The sequence below is a fragment of the Hyperolius riggenbachi genome, chromosome 6, assembly GCF_040937935.1.
Source record: "Hyperolius riggenbachi isolate aHypRig1 chromosome 6, aHypRig1.pri, whole genome shotgun sequence".
Lineage (NCBI taxonomy): Eukaryota > Metazoa > Chordata > Amphibia > Anura > Hyperoliidae > Hyperolius > Hyperolius riggenbachi.
The window spans coordinates 55,518,027-55,536,275 of record NC_090651.1 but is presented as its reverse complement, the minus strand read 5'-3'; the positions used below and the strand labels follow the sequence as shown (position 1 = coordinate 55,536,275).

General features: G+C 46.0%; 1 protein-coding gene across 4 annotated transcripts in view; it reads right to left on the bottom strand.

The window, feature by feature from the left end:
* Positions 1–4,011: 4,011 nt before the first annotated feature.
* Positions 4,012–18,249, bottom strand: part of JAK1 (Janus kinase 1) — a 199,629-nt gene continuing 185,391 nt past the window's right edge. For all 4 annotated transcript variants that reach the window (XM_068239306.1, XM_068239307.1, XM_068239305.1 and 1 more), the window contains one exon: positions 4,012–9,447. In XM_068239306.1, coding sequence (XP_068095407.1) covers positions 9,346–9,447 — 102 coding nt within the window. In that variant the 3' untranslated portion in view covers positions 4,012–9,345. The remainder of the gene's footprint in view (positions 9,448–18,249) is intronic.

The window sequence follows — 18,249 nt, the reverse complement described above, 5'->3', positions numbered from 1 at the left end:
TAGGCTGGATTGCAACAGACCGATCAGAATCCTCCCTGGTGTGACTATGGATTCCCATTGGCCTGTTGCAATCCAATGGGGGGGAAGCCTCAATTCTTATGCTGGGGCTCAGGACCTGAGTGGTCTTGGAGGAACATGATCAGTATATAGAGTGAGTGGCGACACAAAACTGATGAAAAACTAATGAAAACAAGAGATTGATTTTCGTTTCAAACGGATCAGTATGTTACATCTGGTACTGTATGAACCCAGCCTAATAGGGATGTTCAGTGATGTGAATATACCGTATTTGTTGCTATATAATATGCACCTAGGTTGAGACGGCAAAAAAAACAAGGAAAAATATATATACACTAAACCTGGTGCGTCCATGTTCCAGGAGCACCTTGTAGATGCTCTCCCCCAATTGGTGTCCCCTTCTGTCCCCAGTGTGTATAGACTACTGTTCCCAGTATGTCCCCAATATGTGTCCTGCTGTCCCCAATGTGTCTCTAGTATGTCCCCTGCTGTCCCTAGTGTATGTCCTGCTGTCCCCAGTACGTGTCCTGCTGTCTTCATTATGTCCCTAGTGTGTCTTGCTGCCCATAGGTGTTCCCATTCTGCCTGAAGTGTACCTCCCCATGTATGTCCTCAAGCCCCTGCTTGTGATTATGTTCCCCCTGGGTGGTCCACAACTGCCTGCTCGTGCCCCCAGTGTAAATAGCTGTACCGCACTCATCTTACCCAAGTCAGTGGCTTCTGCGGGAATCTGAGACCTCTTCACACACGTGGCTCCCCCTAATGAAGGCTTCTGCTGATGACACAGCTGAAGAAATTACTAGAGCTGAAGTGAGGAGAGGTCTCCGATCCCTGCAGAAGGCACTGACATAAGATGAACACGGTACAGATCTTTACACCAGGGGAAAGCGATGACACAAGCTGGCAGTTGCGGACCACACAGGGGGGGGGCATAGGCACAAGCAGCGACAGCGAATGTTTGCGGACATACATGCAGCAGTTGTGGACCACCCAGGGGGAACATAATCACAAGCAGTGGCAGGTGTTTGCGGACATAAACGCGGTTTGTGGGCAGGGAGCAGACCACACGGGGAGCCATGGGCACATGCAGGGCAGAGCAGGGAATCCTCAATGTGGGGGCGGGTCACAGTTTTTATCAGCGGGTGTTAGTATGTCGGGGATTCTCTGCCTTTGTAGTATAAGACGCAGGGACTTTTTCTCCCCATTTTTTGGGGTGAAAAAGTGTGTCTTATACGGCGGAAAATATGATATGCAGCTTAAAAATGTAGCAACTGCATTCAATCTGATCCTTTTTGAAGTTGCATATATTTGAATTTTAACTATCCCTCCTCTTTATGAATGAGATACTCATTAAAGAAGTCATGCAATGAGTTAAAACGGCACCAAATTCTAATTTCTCCACTAGTGCAGTTTACCTAACAAGTGAATTTTTCCAGTTACGCAACAAACAAACCCAAAATCAAGAGAGGGAGAGAAGCACACTGAGTGGTAGACCTAGTGCTGTGCTCTATGTGCAGATTGTGAATTGCGCTGAAGGTTTTATCTGAAGATTGATGGCAAGAGGAATGGTTTTTGTTAGGATCTTATTTGAATTTGATTTTACTTTATGGGTGGTGCTTAAAAGGATACTGTAGGGGGGGGGCAGGGAAAAATGAGTTGAACTTACTCGGGGCTTCTAACGGTCCCCCGCAGCCATCCTGTGTTGGCGCAGCCACTCACCGATGCTCCGGCCCCGCCTCTGGTTCACTTCTGGAATTTCAGACTTTAAAGTATGAAAACCACTGCGCCTGCGTTGCCGTGTCCTCGATCCCGCTGATGTCATCAAGAGCGCACAGCGCAGGCCCAGTATGGTCTGTCTGCGCAGTACACTCCTGGTGACATCAGCAGGAGCGAGGACATGGGCGTGCAGGCACAGTGGTTTTCTGACTTTAAAGTCAGAAATTCCAGAAGTGAACTGGAGGTGGGGCTAGAGCATCGGTGAGTGGCTGCGTGGGCACAAGATGTCTGCGGGGGACCATTAGAAGCCCGGGGTAAGTTCAGCTCATTTTCCCCCGATCTACCTACAGTATCCCTTTTTAAGATTTTGAATTTAGTGTTCCTGCTGCAGGCACTGCTGGGTGCTTGTTTGCTACTTCTTGTCCCCCTCCTATGTAGAGCAGGCTGATGCTGAGCAGGGCACAACTTATTGCTAAAATTCTTACTTGAAACTAGATCGGTAACCATTAGCTTGGATACCAGCAGGCCCTATATATCACTCACCTCCCTTGAAGCCATTGCTGCAATTCTCCCTCCTGTCCTCCAGGTGGTGCTCTACCCTTAGGATGAAATTGTCTGTAGGCATGTGACAAACTGATCTCACCCCAGGGATCATGAGCCTCTGATGACAGGAAGCGGACAGGCTGCGAGGGGTCTGGATTCCGGGAGAGGTGAGTTCTAATTGCTGTTGGGCACCCATATTTTCCAGTGGCTACTCTAAGCCTGGCTCAGTGTTAGTGCTGAGAATTTTGCAGGGTACTTGAAGCGATGGTAAATAAAGTTAGATTCTTACCTCAATAGGGGGAAGCCTCAGGATAGCACAAAAGTTTCCCAATTTTTCCTATGGCTCTCTGATCCTGCGCTGTGACCCTTAGAACCTAGGTTTGCTTACCCCAGTGGGTATGTCTGATGGTTCCAGGGGGTACTTGGGCTTGATATACTCAACCAATAACAAATTTTAGAGTTTTTAGAAAAATTTTTTAAAACCAAATTAGTATTTTAGCTAATTAAAACTGATAAATGGTTCTAAAAATGTCAAGCACTATGATTAACCCTCTAGGCGATACAATTATATTGCCCAGGAGGTGGCACAGCACTATTTTTTAAAATTTTTTAAATCATGTAGCGAGCCCAGGGCTCGCTACATGATAGCCGCAGCGCAGCGGCATCCCCCCACCCACTCCGATCGCCTTCGGCGATCAGAGTAAGCAGGAAATCCCGTTCTGAACGGGATTTCCTGCTGGGCTTCCCCGGTCGTCATGGCGACGGGGCGGGATGACGTCATCGACGTCAGAGGAAGTCCCGATCCACCCCTCAGCGCTGCCTGGCACTGATTGGCCAGGCTGCGCAAGGGGTCAGGGAGGGGGGGGGCTGCGCGGTACAGCGAGCATCGACAGCGAGCGGCGGCGATCGGAAGCTACACGCAGCTAGCAAAGTGCTAGCTGCGTGTAACAAAAAAAAAAAATTATGCAAATCGGCCCACCAGGGCCTGAGAAATCCTCCTGCGCGATATACCCCGAGCTCAGCTCGGGATGATCGCTTAGGAGGTTAAATACATATTCTTCAAGGGGTATTTGTGAGGTTTACTATGCTAGGGGATACTTGGTGAGGACAAGGCTTTAAAAGGGGTACACACACCAATAAAATATTGAGAAACACGGCCTTAGAAGATATGATGATGATGTTCCCAGCCACGTTCCTCTCCGTGAACAAGCATGGCTGCACTGTGCAGACTCCAAGTACAGCCTGTGCAGTTGCACATGTGATTCTGTGCTACTGCACAGGCACGAACCTTACTAGTGTCACAGTGCTGCTGTGCTTGTACATGAAGGGGAACGCAGCTGCAAAGAGGAAGAAGAAGGTGGTGAGGTTGAGGAGGGTTAGTAAGGACTGTGAAGCATCCAGACACTTTACAGTGGTATTTAACATTTTGTTTTTCACACTACAGTATGGAATTGCTTTCAATACAAAGTTATTCAGTCTGGACTTGGCCTATTCAAAAACACTTCCTGCTGATTTTGGTTGGCCTAGTTGGAAACTACATCCAAGTTCCATGATGGTGACATGCAAGGTGGACTTGTCAGCATCACATTGGCCAGCTCTACTCTGCAATGGTTGGATGGAGATGCAGCTGCCAAGTTCCTCCTGGGCCAGGAGGGTTTTTTTTTTTTACTTTTCCCTGAAAAGTTTTAATAATCCCCAGGTATAGCTTAAAACAAAAGTACAAAAGATGCATCCTATTAATTATAACATTTATTTATAGAAATTGTAACAAAGTGCTTATGTTCACATTATAATAAAATGCAAATAAGGTTGTTGTTTTTTCTTCTGTTTTTGAAATCTTTCTGTCACTACATATGTTCAGACATGTTAATGCCAGTAAAGCAAACCATGAGGTGGAGGCATTACCCTGAACAATCAAATTCCAGTTATGTTTCCTAGCACAAACTGAAATTGCTGATCCAGATCCGATTGGTTTGTGGGAAAGGGTAAAACCTCCAGGTTACTCCCCTACGTTTTTGTATCAAATCCTTTGCATCTTCAGTTGAATAGAACTGCTACAGTTGCATTAAAAGCAAATAAATCTTTGGCTTGCATCACTGCAGAATCTCAGCTCCCAGAATGCTTTGTGCTGAGGTATGGCCACTTCAGCATGATGATCTTGCATCCTGGTCATTTTCTATACTGTCATATGTCCATCAGCCTCTCCCTCAAATGATAAACTTGGGTGGAAACTGCTTCAGACTGGAGCAAAACTCACTTGGAATGCAAATATCCAACTCTTCTCAAGTGTAAATTCAAAGGACAGTGACACTAAGCTGAACAAGCCCAATAGTTATCAATTGCGTTGCTGGGTAACCAGAATCTACTAGGGTTTGATTGGTGTTCAGTTGCAGAACTGTGGACATTTATGCAAAAATCACAAAAAGCTGCTGAGTTCTCCACCAATTTTCCCTCTACTAGAGTGGGGAAAAACAATGATTTGAGCTTAATGTAGGGTGCAAAAATTAGCAAACTTTTCATGAAATTTTTGCCTATAACTTACACCCCCCCCCCCCCAGAACAGAGCAATTCTCTTCAGCGTAGGAAGATTTGGTTACAGCCAGTATTACAATAGACCGTAATAGGAATTATTAGTGAGCAGGAGCTGAAATTTTTTGAAAACACTATAATTCAGCTTCCAGCAAATCCACATGGACCTCGAGGGGGAATAGTATTTAACGTTGCTGGAGAACTTGTGCAGAAGCAGGATAAGCCACACCGCTGTATCCTGCGCCTAAGTCTCCTGGTGCCGATTTCAATGTATGCCCCCTAGAACTGTGCCTTAGAATTAACTGCTGGATGAGCCTGAATTAGCCATACTGTGTTCAGCTATTTTTTCCCTGAATGAGTCAGGTTCATCCATATTGCCAGGGAGGTTAAAGTGATCTTGAAATGAGTTATATGAAAACTGCCATATTTAATTCCTTTTAAACAATACCAGTTGCCTGGCTGGGCTGCTGATTTTTTGCCTCTTATACTTTTAGCTATAGACCATTAATAAGCATGCAGATCAGGTGTTTAATGACATTGGCTTCAATTCACTAAGCTTTATCAAACACTATCGAATGGTTGATAATTTACCTCACGAGTAAAACCCAATTTTGAATTCATTAAGGCGTTATAGATTTATTGAACGTTTTATCGATAAAACGTTCAATAAATCTATAACACCTTAGTAAATTCAAAATTAGGGTTTACCCATGAGGTGAATTATCAAACGTTTGGTAAAGCTTAGTGAATTGAGGCCATTGGCTTCAATTCATCAAGCATTACCGCATTCGGTAATGCTGAAAGCAGCTGACTTTACGGAGCACTTAGTAAAATGTTAATTCATCAAAGCAGTTACCGCATGAGAAGCAGACATTCCTGTGCAGAGAGATAAATTACCGACTTGTTAAGTGATTACCTCAACACATGTCAGTAAAATGTCAGCAAATGTTAATTCATCAAGCTCACAGCATTTGATAACATGTGCGGTGTTTATCTCCAGCTCTCCCCTGTCGATAAGGAGCTTGGAATGCCTTCTCCATGTGTGACAGGACCATAGAAACCTCCCCTGTCCCCTGCAAGTGCTGCTGATAGGTTGGCCAGGCTTCTCGGGTGGAACAGACCCCCCCCAGGCAGCCAGGGGAGAGAAAAGAATTAAAGTTATTTTCCAGGCACCCTTCTTTTCTAGGCACCCTTTAGTAGTGTAACCCCTTGAGTGCCTGTTTAAATATGCAGGGATGCAAGTGGGAGCTCGTGGCAAAATGACCTAAGCAGGGGATGTGTAATGTTTCTCAGCAGTTCATCTAAGCTGTGGCAAGTAAATAGAAACTTAAGACTAATGAGACAGATTCAGCAAGAGCAGAGGCAGCACAACAAATATAAAAGGCACATGTATAGGGATGTCGGTGCTGCCTCTTTCCTATGGTAATGCCCTCACTGCACGGACCTCTTCGGTAACTTACCGAACATCTACCACATGTGTGAAAATATTGATGAATTAGCACAGTGAAGTGTAAAATACCGAATGCGGTATTTTAACTTCTTGCCGACCGCGTCACGCCAGTAGGCGTGGCCGCGGCGGCAGCCCCAGGACCGCCTAACGCCAACTGGCGTAAAGTCCTGGGGCTCTGTTTTGCAGGAGATCGCGCGCAGGCTGCGCGCGCATCTCCTGCTTGGGGGGCGGAGCTCCGCCCCGCCTTCAGTCTCCGAGCGGCTATTGCCGCTCGGGAGACCGGTAGACGGCGTGATCGCCGTCTATTTACTTTGTGCAGCGCTGCGATCAGCAGCAGCGCTGCACTGGGGACAGCCGTGTGACACGGCTGTCCCCATGGGGGGCAAGAGAGCGATCGGCTCTCATAGGCAGAAGCCTATGACAGCCGATCGCCATATTTGGCCGGCTGTGGGGAGGGAGGGAGGGAGGGAAGGGAGTTAAAGAAACAGGGTTTTTTTTTAAAAAAAACCAAACAATAATATTTATTAAAAAAAAAAAATAAACATGGGGGGAGCGATCAGACCCCACCAACAGAGAGCTCTGTTGGTGGGGAGAAAAGGGGGGGGGAATCACTTGTGTGCTGAGTTATGCGGCCCTGCAGCTTGGCCTTAAAGCTGCAGTGGCCATTTTAGCTAAAAAATGCCTGGTCACTAGGGGGGTTTAGCCCTGCAGTCCTCAAGAGGTTAAGGACTGGGATTTTGTTATCGAACACCCTTTGATGAATTGAAGCCATTGTCCGATCTGACCAGATTAGCGGCATGATTGTTCAGATAGACATTTCTGCAGCCAAAAAGCCAGGCAACTGGTATTGGTTAAGAGGAAACAAATTTGGCAGCCTCCATATCACTCACGTTAAGGGCCCTTTTCCACTAGCGTTCACACTGAACGCTAGCGATTGCTGAATCGCAAAGCGCACGAAAGTCCTGGTGATTGCGTTCACGATTTTGCTATGCTGTAGTGTGCATAGCAAAATCGCGGCAAATATCGCATGAGGAAAAAACGAATCGTGGTAGTGGAAATAACCTACCGCAATTCCTATGTTTAGCAAACCGTAGCGATTTAAAAAAAAATCACTAGTGGTTTGTGATTTTGCAATTCAGCAACGCAAATGCCGCTAGTGGAAAAGGACCCTCAAACACAACTAAATCCACACTTTAAAGTGACCCAGAGACGAGCTTTAGTAAAGATATTTTACTTACCCTGGGCTTCCTCCAGCCCCATAAGCACAGATGCGTCCCTCACCATCCTCCCACGTGCCTCTGCTGCAATCAGATCCCAGTATTCGGTTCAGTCAGACCCAATCTGACTCGGGCCCAGTACATGCCAAAAATCACTAGCAGATCTGCAAACACTCAGGGTTTTTGAAGCAGATTTTCATAGCGATTCTAGGGATGTTTAGAGAGCTCTTCTAAACATGCCTAGCGTTTGTGTAGCGGTTTTATATTTTGTTACAGTAAAGCTGTAACTTAACAGCTACTATAACAAAACGCTTGGTAAACTGCTCTGATCTAGCGGTTTTCACTTTCCTATACTTTACATTGAGGCCGAAATCTCTAAAATACTGCAGGACCCGAGTTTGCGTTTTGGGGGAAAACAAGCCGCTCTGGTGTGCACCAGCCCATTGACTAACATTAGCCAAGCAGTTTTCCTTCAAAGATTTTTTTAAAAAATGCTCAGAACCGCTCTTGGTGTACATTAGCCCTCAGTGACGTTAGGTGGGGTCACTGAGCTGATTGCTGGTTAACGGAGGTGTGCGATTTAAACCATGCTTAACAGAAAGACCAGCAGGGCTATCAGGAAACTGGTATCGTTTACGAGGAAATAAATATGGCAGCTTCTGTAGGTCTCACACATTGGGGTTCCTTTTAAAATGAAATTCCATAACCAGCTGCCCACAGCAGAAAGTCCTGATATTTACCACTCCAGCTGTAATAAAATGATCGGTGACTACATAGACATCAATGCTGTGTCATTTCAGTTTGTAAAGCCTAACTGAAGGGATTGCATATTTTAACAAAACTTGAAGGCAAGTTACTTTTTAGCTGACCTGACATGGGTGAACTGCAGAATGCAGCGTCAGCTAGTAACGGGAGAGTTCTGGCAAACCTTTGCACCATGAAATGGCTAAGGGCCCGTTTCCACTATCGCGAATCCGCATGCGTTGCCCGCATGCGGATTCGCACAGTCAGTACAAGTGGATGGGACTGTTTCCACTTGTGCGTTTCCCCGCACGTTTTTCTGTGCAGAAAAAATCTGCATGGTAGGGCCCTCAGAATTCGCCTGCGTGTGGAATGCAGGCGAATCGCACGCAATGTATTTAATAGGGAAATCGCATGCGTTTTCCCCATGCGTTTTTTGCCACGAATTCGCATGCGATTTCGCATAGGTATTAATGTTAATTTACACAGGCAGTGACATGGTTAAATTCGCATACAGCCTTACCTATGCGAAATCGCGGCAAAAAACGCATGCGGAATCGCACCCGCATGCGATTTGCCTGCGGTGATTCGCCGGCAATTCCGCAACGCTATAGTGGAAACGGGCCCTAAAAGCTAAAGACATTAGCAACTGGGAAAAGAAACATCTGAACTATATACTTTGTTTTTAAGAGTTTAAAAATAATTAAAACAGTGAAAAAATAGTGCGCTACAAAAACAAATATGTAACATTCAGAACTGTTAAAATATTTGGGGAGTTAAGGATCAGAGTTACCAAAACATCTGGCTGTAGCACAAGGTCACACCGCAGGGTAACGCTCCTGGGAAGTGATTACCTGTAATTATTTATAAACCAGCATTTTCCTGTAAAGTCTCAGTTATGAGAAGTCCACTGATTGGTGCATTTTACCAGAATGCTTCACCTCCAGAGCAAAGTCTGTTTATGGCTTCAGTTAGTTGTATGGTGAGCAAATGTATTACAGCATAACAGAGCCAGGAGATGCAGGCAGCATTCCCACACTGTCCATTCTGCAGGGGGTGAAATAAAGGCTCCATACAGCGGGGTTTACATGACAACCCCCAGCTTCTAGTCCTAAGTGTCCGTCCAGCGTGTTACATCTTGTTGGCGAGCTCTGTAAAGCCATGGATCAGCTCCTGGAAGGTGGCTCTGCTCCCGGGATTCTGGTCCCAACACTTCAACATCAGCTGATAAACCTACAGCAACACAAAATACCACGTCATTCCATGGCAGAGGGCGGCAGCTATAATCAGTTAAGCACAAGATATTACAATTAAAAAAAAAATGCATATACTCTGACATAATTTGACATTAGGAGCTTAACCACTTCAGCCTGCAGGTGTTTTCACCTCTAGGACAGAAGCAACCCTGTCAGCACTCCTTCCATTTATTCTCCAATAATTTTATCGCTACATATCACACCTAAATGATTTTTTTTGCCACCAATTAGGCTTACTTTGGGTGTTACATTTTGCTAAGAATTATTTTATTCCAAATGCATTTTAACAGGAATGATGAGAAAAAATATTTCTCAGTTTTTGGCCATTATAGTTTTAAAATAAAAAGTTCTACTGTGGATAAAATACACACATTTTATTTGCCTATTTGTCCCTGTTATTGCAACATTTGAAATATTTTCAATGCGTCAATATTTTATTTGGAAATAAAAGGTGCATTTTTTTTTTAGTTCTGCCTCCATCCCTAATTACAAGCCCATATAGGCACAAGATAATAGTAATATACCTTCACAACATACATATTAAAAAGTTTAGCCCCTATGGTAACTATTTATGTTTTTTTTTTTTAAACTAACTTTTTTTTTTAAAATTTACTGGTCAGGGTGGAGGGTCAATCAGTTTTTATTCAATGTGTATTTTTTTTTTAACTACTTGGGGACAAGCAAACTTATAAAAATGTCCTGCTAGAGCCTCTTAACAGCTCCAGGTTGTTTTTGTCAAACAGTGCTGCTCCCGCACATTTACGTGCGCACCTGTGCATGCACGTGAGATTAGTGGGAAAAAAAATAAAACCATAGAAAAAATACACCTTTATTTCCAAATACTATATTGTTACCATACTTTGTCTTAGTTATCACAAGATTTTAATTATGTCCCTAGTACAAACAGGCAGATAAAATGTGTGGGTTTTATGTACAGTAGCAGTGTTTATATTAAAACTATAGTGGCTGAAATTGGAGAAAGTATTTTTTCATTTTTTTCCTTGTTAAATGCATAGAAAAAAAAGTAATTACTGAACACAAATATCAACCCCAAAAAGCTTTGGGATTGGTGGTGAAAAAAACAAGCTATAGATCGTTTCATTGTGATTAGTAGTGATTAAGCTATTGGCAAATGAAAGGGATGAGCACTGAAAGGTGAAAATCGCTCTTGTCTGTTAGGGTAAAAACCGCTTTGGGGTGAAGTGGTTAATTTCTACTTTAGTTTTACTTCTTGGCCAGTAGGTGGCGCTAAGCACTCTCCTGGAAGGTAGCAGGAATTTCCTAATTTATTTATTTATTTTTACATTTTGTGACATACGGTTACATGAATCCAGATGCCTTCTGATTGGAGGCATCTTGATTCATTCACGTGATTGTTTGCATAGGGGAAACACTCATTCCTCTTCAGCAATCAATCCCCCGTAATAGCAGCAGGGAATGCCTCCATGCTCTTCAATCTGCCCGCGGATCTCCACCTCTCCCCACCCCTCTCAGTGAAAGAGGATTAAGAGGGGCGGGGAGAGGCGGCGATCAGCGGGGATTGATGCGCCAAGAGGCAGAGCAACAGCCATAAGCTCTGCCTCTATGAGTAAGCGCTCCCCGGACACAGAAGAAGGGATTTGGGGGGTATAAACCGCTCGTTTTGCAGAGGGGATGCAGTGGTTTAGCAGGGCTTATAGTGCTTAAAGGATACCTGAGGTGACGTGACATGATGAGATAGACATGGCCTAGCACACAAATAACTATGCTTTTTTTCCTTTTTTTCTTTCTCTGCCTGAAAGAGTTAAATATCAGGAATGTAAGTGGCTGACTCAGACAGGAAGTGACTACAGTGTGACCCTCACTGATAAGAAATTCTCCTTTTTATCTCTTGCTCTCAGAAGCCATTTTCTGCTAGGAAAATGTTTTATAATTAGAATTTCGCATCAATGAGGGTCACACTGTAGCCACTTCCTGTCAGGACTGAGTCAGCCACTTACATACCTGATATTTAACTCTTTCAGGCAGAGAAAGAAAAAAAAGGAACACAGCATAGTTATTTGTGTGCTAGGCACTGTACATACCCATATCTCATTATGTCACATGTCACCTCGGTTATCCTTTAACATGGCTACACGTTAAAAAAAGTGAATATAGACTCGCTTCAGTGTCTCTTTAACCACTTGAGGACCTAGGGCTTTCTACCCCTTAAGGACCGGCCACTTTTTTTCCATTCAGACCACTGCAGCTTTCACGGTTTATTGCTCGCTCATACAACCTACCACCTAAATGAATTTTGGCTCCTTTTCTTGTCACTAATAAAGCTTTCTTTTGGTGCTATTTGATTTCTCCTGCGATTTTTACTTTTTATTATATTCATCAAAAAAGACATGAATTTTGGCAAAAAAATGATTTTTTTAACTTTCTGTGCTGACATTTTTCAAATAAAGTAAAATTTCTACTTCCGGTTCCGGCGCCTGGATGGAGAGAGGCTGATCGCGGAGCTCCGCTAGCCGTCCCTCCCGCTGGAGATCCCCAGCACAAATAAAGCGCCCCGCTCACCTGCAAAAGCCACCGGAAGGCACCCGGACCCCGCAGCTAGAGTCTCCAGCCATATGGACCGCTACATAACAAGGTCCACGACCAAACAGCTCCCAGGCACGGAAGACGCCATTCCCAATATGGCCGCCGAACCCTCCTCCCCTCAGCCTGAGCAGCTTCACACCATGCAGGCCTCAGAACAATGCTTGGCGCCGACACAGACCCCGGAGGATGAGAGCCGACAAAGTGATACAGGTGGGAGTGGGAGAGGGGACATAAACTATCAGACCTTGGCAGCAGCAGTGGTAGAGAAGCTGGCGCCAGAACTACAGGCAGTAATACAGGCTGCCATAGACCACACACTGAAAGATGTTGGCCTCAGACTTCAGTTGCATGACCATCGCTTAGATCAGGCAGAAGCGCGCATTCAGCAAATAGAAGATGATAGGGCCAAGGAGGTGAAGGGAGATAAGCAGCTGCGGGCAGAGCATAAGCAGATGCAAGAGAAGCTCCAAGATCTAGAGAACCGATCAAGGCGTAACAACCTTAGAGTGGTGGGACTACCCGAGACCATGACAGCGCAGGCCCTCCGAGATTTCTGCGCATCTACTCTCCCCAAAATGCTGGGGTTTAAGAGAGGCTGTAAAGTAGAACGTGCCCACAGAGTGGGTCCCCCGCGACAAGCTTCAGACAAAAGACCTCCGCGCCTGGTACTGGCAAGATATCTGGATTTCGCCGAGAAAAATGAAATGCTACGGGCATATAGGGAATTAGATCACCCACTAGAGCACCAGAACACTCAGATCCGTATCTTTAATGATTATTCTGCAGAGGTATCAAAAAAACGTCAAACCTTCAATCCGGCCTGTGCACTATGTATCCAAAAAAAATGGAAATTTGCACTACAATACCCAGCTATACTAAGGGTCACAGACGATGAAGGCGAAACGCATGTTTTCCAGTCACCTACTGAGGCCATGTCCTTTTTGCGCGCAGATAATGCTACGCCTGATTGACAACACTCAAATGCAGCAGGCAGGGGGCGCTGCCTTATCACGAAAATTGTGTTTCTTCAATCTGTTATGTTGACAGGTTCTGACTTTATTACTAGTTCTTTGTTCATCTCGTTTGGGGACTTCCCCTCAATTTCCTAGATCCATAAGATACTCCAAAATCACAGTTAGGGATCTGAAACTGGCGGGAGGGATGTCTCTGGAGACGACTGGATGAAGGGACCACCCAGGGAAGAAGAGAAGTCACGTAGATATGTTTTCGTTTGGTGGTTATACACTTTTTTTTCTTTTTTTGTTCCTCAGCTTACCAGCAAGGAAAAGGGACCTTACGGGGACACCTAGGAGCAGCTTAGCTTCCACTTCAAATTACTTGTCAGCTGGGGGAAATGGGAAGGGGAGGGGGAGGGCTGTTTGGGGGGGATCTGTCATCTCGAGAGCAAAAATAAAGTAACTGTGATATATGTATATATGGCACCAGACGATTTGATCCATAGCACATCATTCACATGGCGCTAAAGATAACGTCATGGAACGTTAAGGGCCTGAGGTCACCGGGCAAACGCTCAATAGTGCTTCGCCATCTCAAAAAAATTAAAACTGATGTAGCATTACTCCAGGAATGCCATCTGTCACAAGATAAATTCAAATTCATGCAAAAATCATGGGTGGGTCAGGTTTTTGGATCTCCGGCTAAGGGGCGCAAATCAGGGGTGCTAATTTTACTAAAGAAATCACTTCAAGGTCAAGTTCAGGCCCATAAGTGCGACACTGAGGGTAGATGGCTGTGGATCAAATTATGCCTAGCAGGAGAAGAGATAGTGCTGTTTAATGTATATGCTCCTAATGAAGAGAATAAATCTTTCTTTAATGAGATTACGAAGGAAGTGCTAATGTTAGGGGGGGCTAAAATTATACAAGGAGGGGATTTCAACGCCATTATTAATACTCATGAAGATAGATCCAGGAGAGTACCAGCTAGCAGTCTCACCCTAACAAAGTCAAAACTACTAAATGACTATGTCGCGTCTACCTCCCTGTGCGACAGTTGGAGACAGCTACACCCAGACGGGGAGGAATTTACATTTCACTCCATCCCTCACAATGTTTGGTCCCGCCTGGACTATCTAATGGTGTCGCCTTCGGTAATGCCCCAAGTAGAACAATCAGAAATACTTGATCTGGTCATTTCTGACCATGCCCCAATACAACTAGCTTTCTCTCCCTTAATCCCAAGAGGCACTGATATCATCTGGCGTTTTCCTTCATATCTATACGAGGATGAAGGCTTTGCCCAACTATTAATACAATGGTGGTGGGAATACAAGGATGATAATGCCGCACATAATAATGATATATTTCTATTTTGGGAAGCGGCCAAACCGACGCTCAGAGGGAGAATAATCAGCTATGTAGCGGGCAGGAGGAAGAAATCTCATGAAACCTATACCTCTTCAATGGAAGAGCTGCGGTCCGCCCATAAAAATTACCTTACAAACCCTTCCCCTGAATCGCGGGTAAAATGGATAGCAGCAAAAAAAAAGTCAGACACCGACTTCAAAGTCAGAGAAAGGTATCTAAAATCGTACAGGGATCTGTACTTTTATAAATTTGGAAATAAAATGGGAACACTCCTGTCTAGAATGTCCAAACCCCCACATACAACAACAGTAATAACCAATTTAAGATCTTCTACAGGGCAGATATGCACCAATCCCAAAGCAATTAGTCAAATATTTAGGGACTTCTATAAAAAACTATATGAACAACCACAATCACAACACTTAGAGCCCCAATACCCCCTATGGTTCGATCAACTATCTCTACCCTCCCTATCGGAGGAAGAACAACAATTACTGAATGCACCCATCTCCCCAGAGGAGGTCAGAGGCACAATTAAGAGACTAGCCAATAAGAAAGCCCCAGAACCCGATGGCCTTACTCCAGAGTTTTATAAAATTCTGAAGCAAGAGATAGCTCCTTACTTAGCTTCACTGTTTAATAAAATATTGGAAACAGGACATTACCCCTCTTCGGCGAACATGGCCTATATCAAATTACTACCAAAACAAGGAAAGGACCCTCTAGACCCGGGATCGTATCGACCAATCTCACTGATCAATCAAGATCTCAAACTCCTTTCTAAAATAATGGCGGACCGGTTAGCGGACCTCCTCCCTAAATTGGTAAGTCCGAGCCAGGTGGGATTCGTACGAAATCGTTCGGCGATAGCTAACATAAGAAAAGTCCTGATAGCTCAAGATTATGTAAGAGCTTACCCTAAATCCTCTAGCAAATATGCCCTCTTAACCACTTCCCGACCGCCGTATGTACAATTGGCGGCCGGGAAGTGCACCCCGCAAGGACCGCCGTATTGACAATTGGCGGCGGTCCTTGTAGGGGCATGGGCGGAGCGATCGCGTCATCAGTGACGCGATCCTCCGCCTCCGCCTGGCGCCGCTCACCCGCCGCAACATCCCGCCGGCCATACGGAAGCGCCGGCGGGATGTTAACCCCGCGATCGCCGCATACAAAGTGTATAATACACTTTGTAATGTTTACAAAGTGTATTATACAGGCTGCCTCCTGCCCTGGTGGTCCCAGTGTCCGAGGGACCACCAGGGCAGGCTGCAGCCACCCTAGTCTGCACCAAGCACACTGATTTTTCCCCCCCCCTGCCCCAGATCGCCCACAGCACCCATCAGACCCCCCCCTGCCCACCCCCCAGACCCCTGTTTGCACCCAATCACCCCCCTAATCACCCATCAATCACTCCCTGTCACTATCTGTCAACGCTATTTTTTTTTTTATCCCCCACCCTGCTCCCTGCCCCCTCCTGATCACCCCCCACCCCTCAGATTCTCCCCAGACCCCCCCCCCCAGACCACCCCCCCTGTTTACTGTATGCATCTATCCCCCTGATCACCTGTCAATCACCTGTCAATCACCCATCAATCACCCGTCAATCACCCCCTGTCACTGCCACCCATCAGCCAGCCCCTAACCTGCCCCTTGCGGGCAATCTGATCACCCCCCCACACCAATAGATCGCCCGCAGATCCGACATCAGATCACCTCCCAAATCCATTGTTTACATCTATTCTCTCCTCTAAACACACACTAATTACCCATCAATCACCCCCTATCACCACCTGTCACTTTTACCTATCAGATCAGACCCTAATCTGCCCCTTGCGGGCACCCAATCACCCGCCCACACGCTCAGATTGCCCTCTGACCCCCCCTTATCAATTCACCAGTGCATTAATTACATCTGTTCTTCCCTGTAATAACCCACTGATCACCTGTCAATCACCTGCCAATCACCTATCACCCATCAATCACCCCCTGTCACTGCCACCCATCAATCAGCCCCTAACCTGCCCCTTGCGGGCAATCTGATCACCCACCCACACCATTAGATCGCCCGCAAACCCGCCGTCAGATTACCTCCCAAATGTATTGTTTACATCTGTTATCTTCTCTAAACACCCACTAATTACCCATCAATCACCCATCAATCACCCCCTATCACCACCTGTCACTGTTACCTATCAGATCAGACCCTAATCTGCCCCTTGCGGGCACCCAATCACCCGCCCACACGCTCAGATTGCCCTCAGACCCCCCCCTTATCAATTCGCCAGTGCATTAATTACATCTGTCCTTCCCTGTAATAACCCACTGACCACCTGTCAATCACCTGCCAATCACCTATCACCCATCAATCACCCCGTCACTGCCACCCAACAATCAGCCCCTAACCTGCCCCTTGCGGGCAATCTGATCACCCACCCACACCAATAGATCGCCCGCAGATCCGACATCAGATCACCACCCAAGCGCAGCGTTTACATCTATTCTCTCCTCTAAACACCCACTAATTACCCATCAATCACCCCCTATCACCACCTGTCACTGTTACCCATCAGATCAGACCCTAATCTGCCCCTTGCGGGCACCCAATCGCCCGCCTACACGCTCAGATTGCCCTCAGACCCCCCCTTATCAATTCGCCAGTGCAATATTTACATCTGTTCTCCCCTGTAATAACCCACTGATTACCTGTCAATCACCTATCAATCACCCATCAATCACCCCCTGTCACTGCCACCCATCAATCACCCCCTGTCACTTCCACCCATCAATCACCCGCTGTCACTGCCACCCATCAATCAGCCCCTAACCTGCCCCTTGCGGGCAAACTGATCACCCACCCACACCAATAGATCGCCCGCAGATCCGACATCAGATCACCACCCAAGCGCAGTGTTTCCATCTATTCTCTACCCTAAACACCCACTAATTACCCATCAATCACCCCCTGTCACTGCTACCTATCAGATTAGACCCCTATCTGCCCCTAGGGCACTCAATCACCCGCCCACACCCTCAGAATGCCCTCAGACCCCAGCCCTGATCACCTCGCCAGTGCATTGCTTGCATCTATTCCCCCCTCTAATCACACCTTGAGACACCCATCAATCACCTCCTGTCACCCCCTAGCACACCTACCCATCAGATCAGGCCCCAATTTGCCCCGTGTGGGCTCCTGATCACTCGGCCAATCCCTCAGATCCCCCTCAGACCCCCTTCCGATCACCTCCCCAGTGCATTGATTGCATCTATTTTCCCCTCTAACCACCCCCTGAGACACCCATCAATCACCTCCTGTCACCCCCCTAGCACTCCTATCCATCAGATCAGGCCCAATACAACCTGTCATCTAAAAGGCCACCCTGCTTATGACCGGTTCCACAAAATTCGCCCCCTCATAGACCACCTGTCATCAAAATTTGCAGATGCTTATACCCCTGAACAGTCATTTTGAGACATTTGGTTTCCAGACTACTCACGGTTTTGGGCCTGTAAAATGCCAGGGCGGTATAGGAACCCCACAAGTGACCCTATTTTAGAAAAAAAGACACCCCAAGGTATTCTGTTAGGTGTATGACGAGTTCATAGAAGATTTTATTTTTGTCAAAAGTTAGCGGAAATTAATTTTTATTGTTTTTTTTTCACAAAGTGTCATTTTTCACTAACTTGTGACAAAAAATAAAATCTTCTATGAACTCGCCATACACCTAACGGAATACCTTGGGGTGTCTTCTTTCTAAAATGGGGTCACTTGTGGGGTTCCTATACTGCCCTGGCATTTTAGGGGCCCTAAACCGCGAGGAGTAGTCTAGAAAACAAATGCTTCAAAATGACCTGTGAATAGGACGTTGGGCCCCTTAGCGCACCTAGGC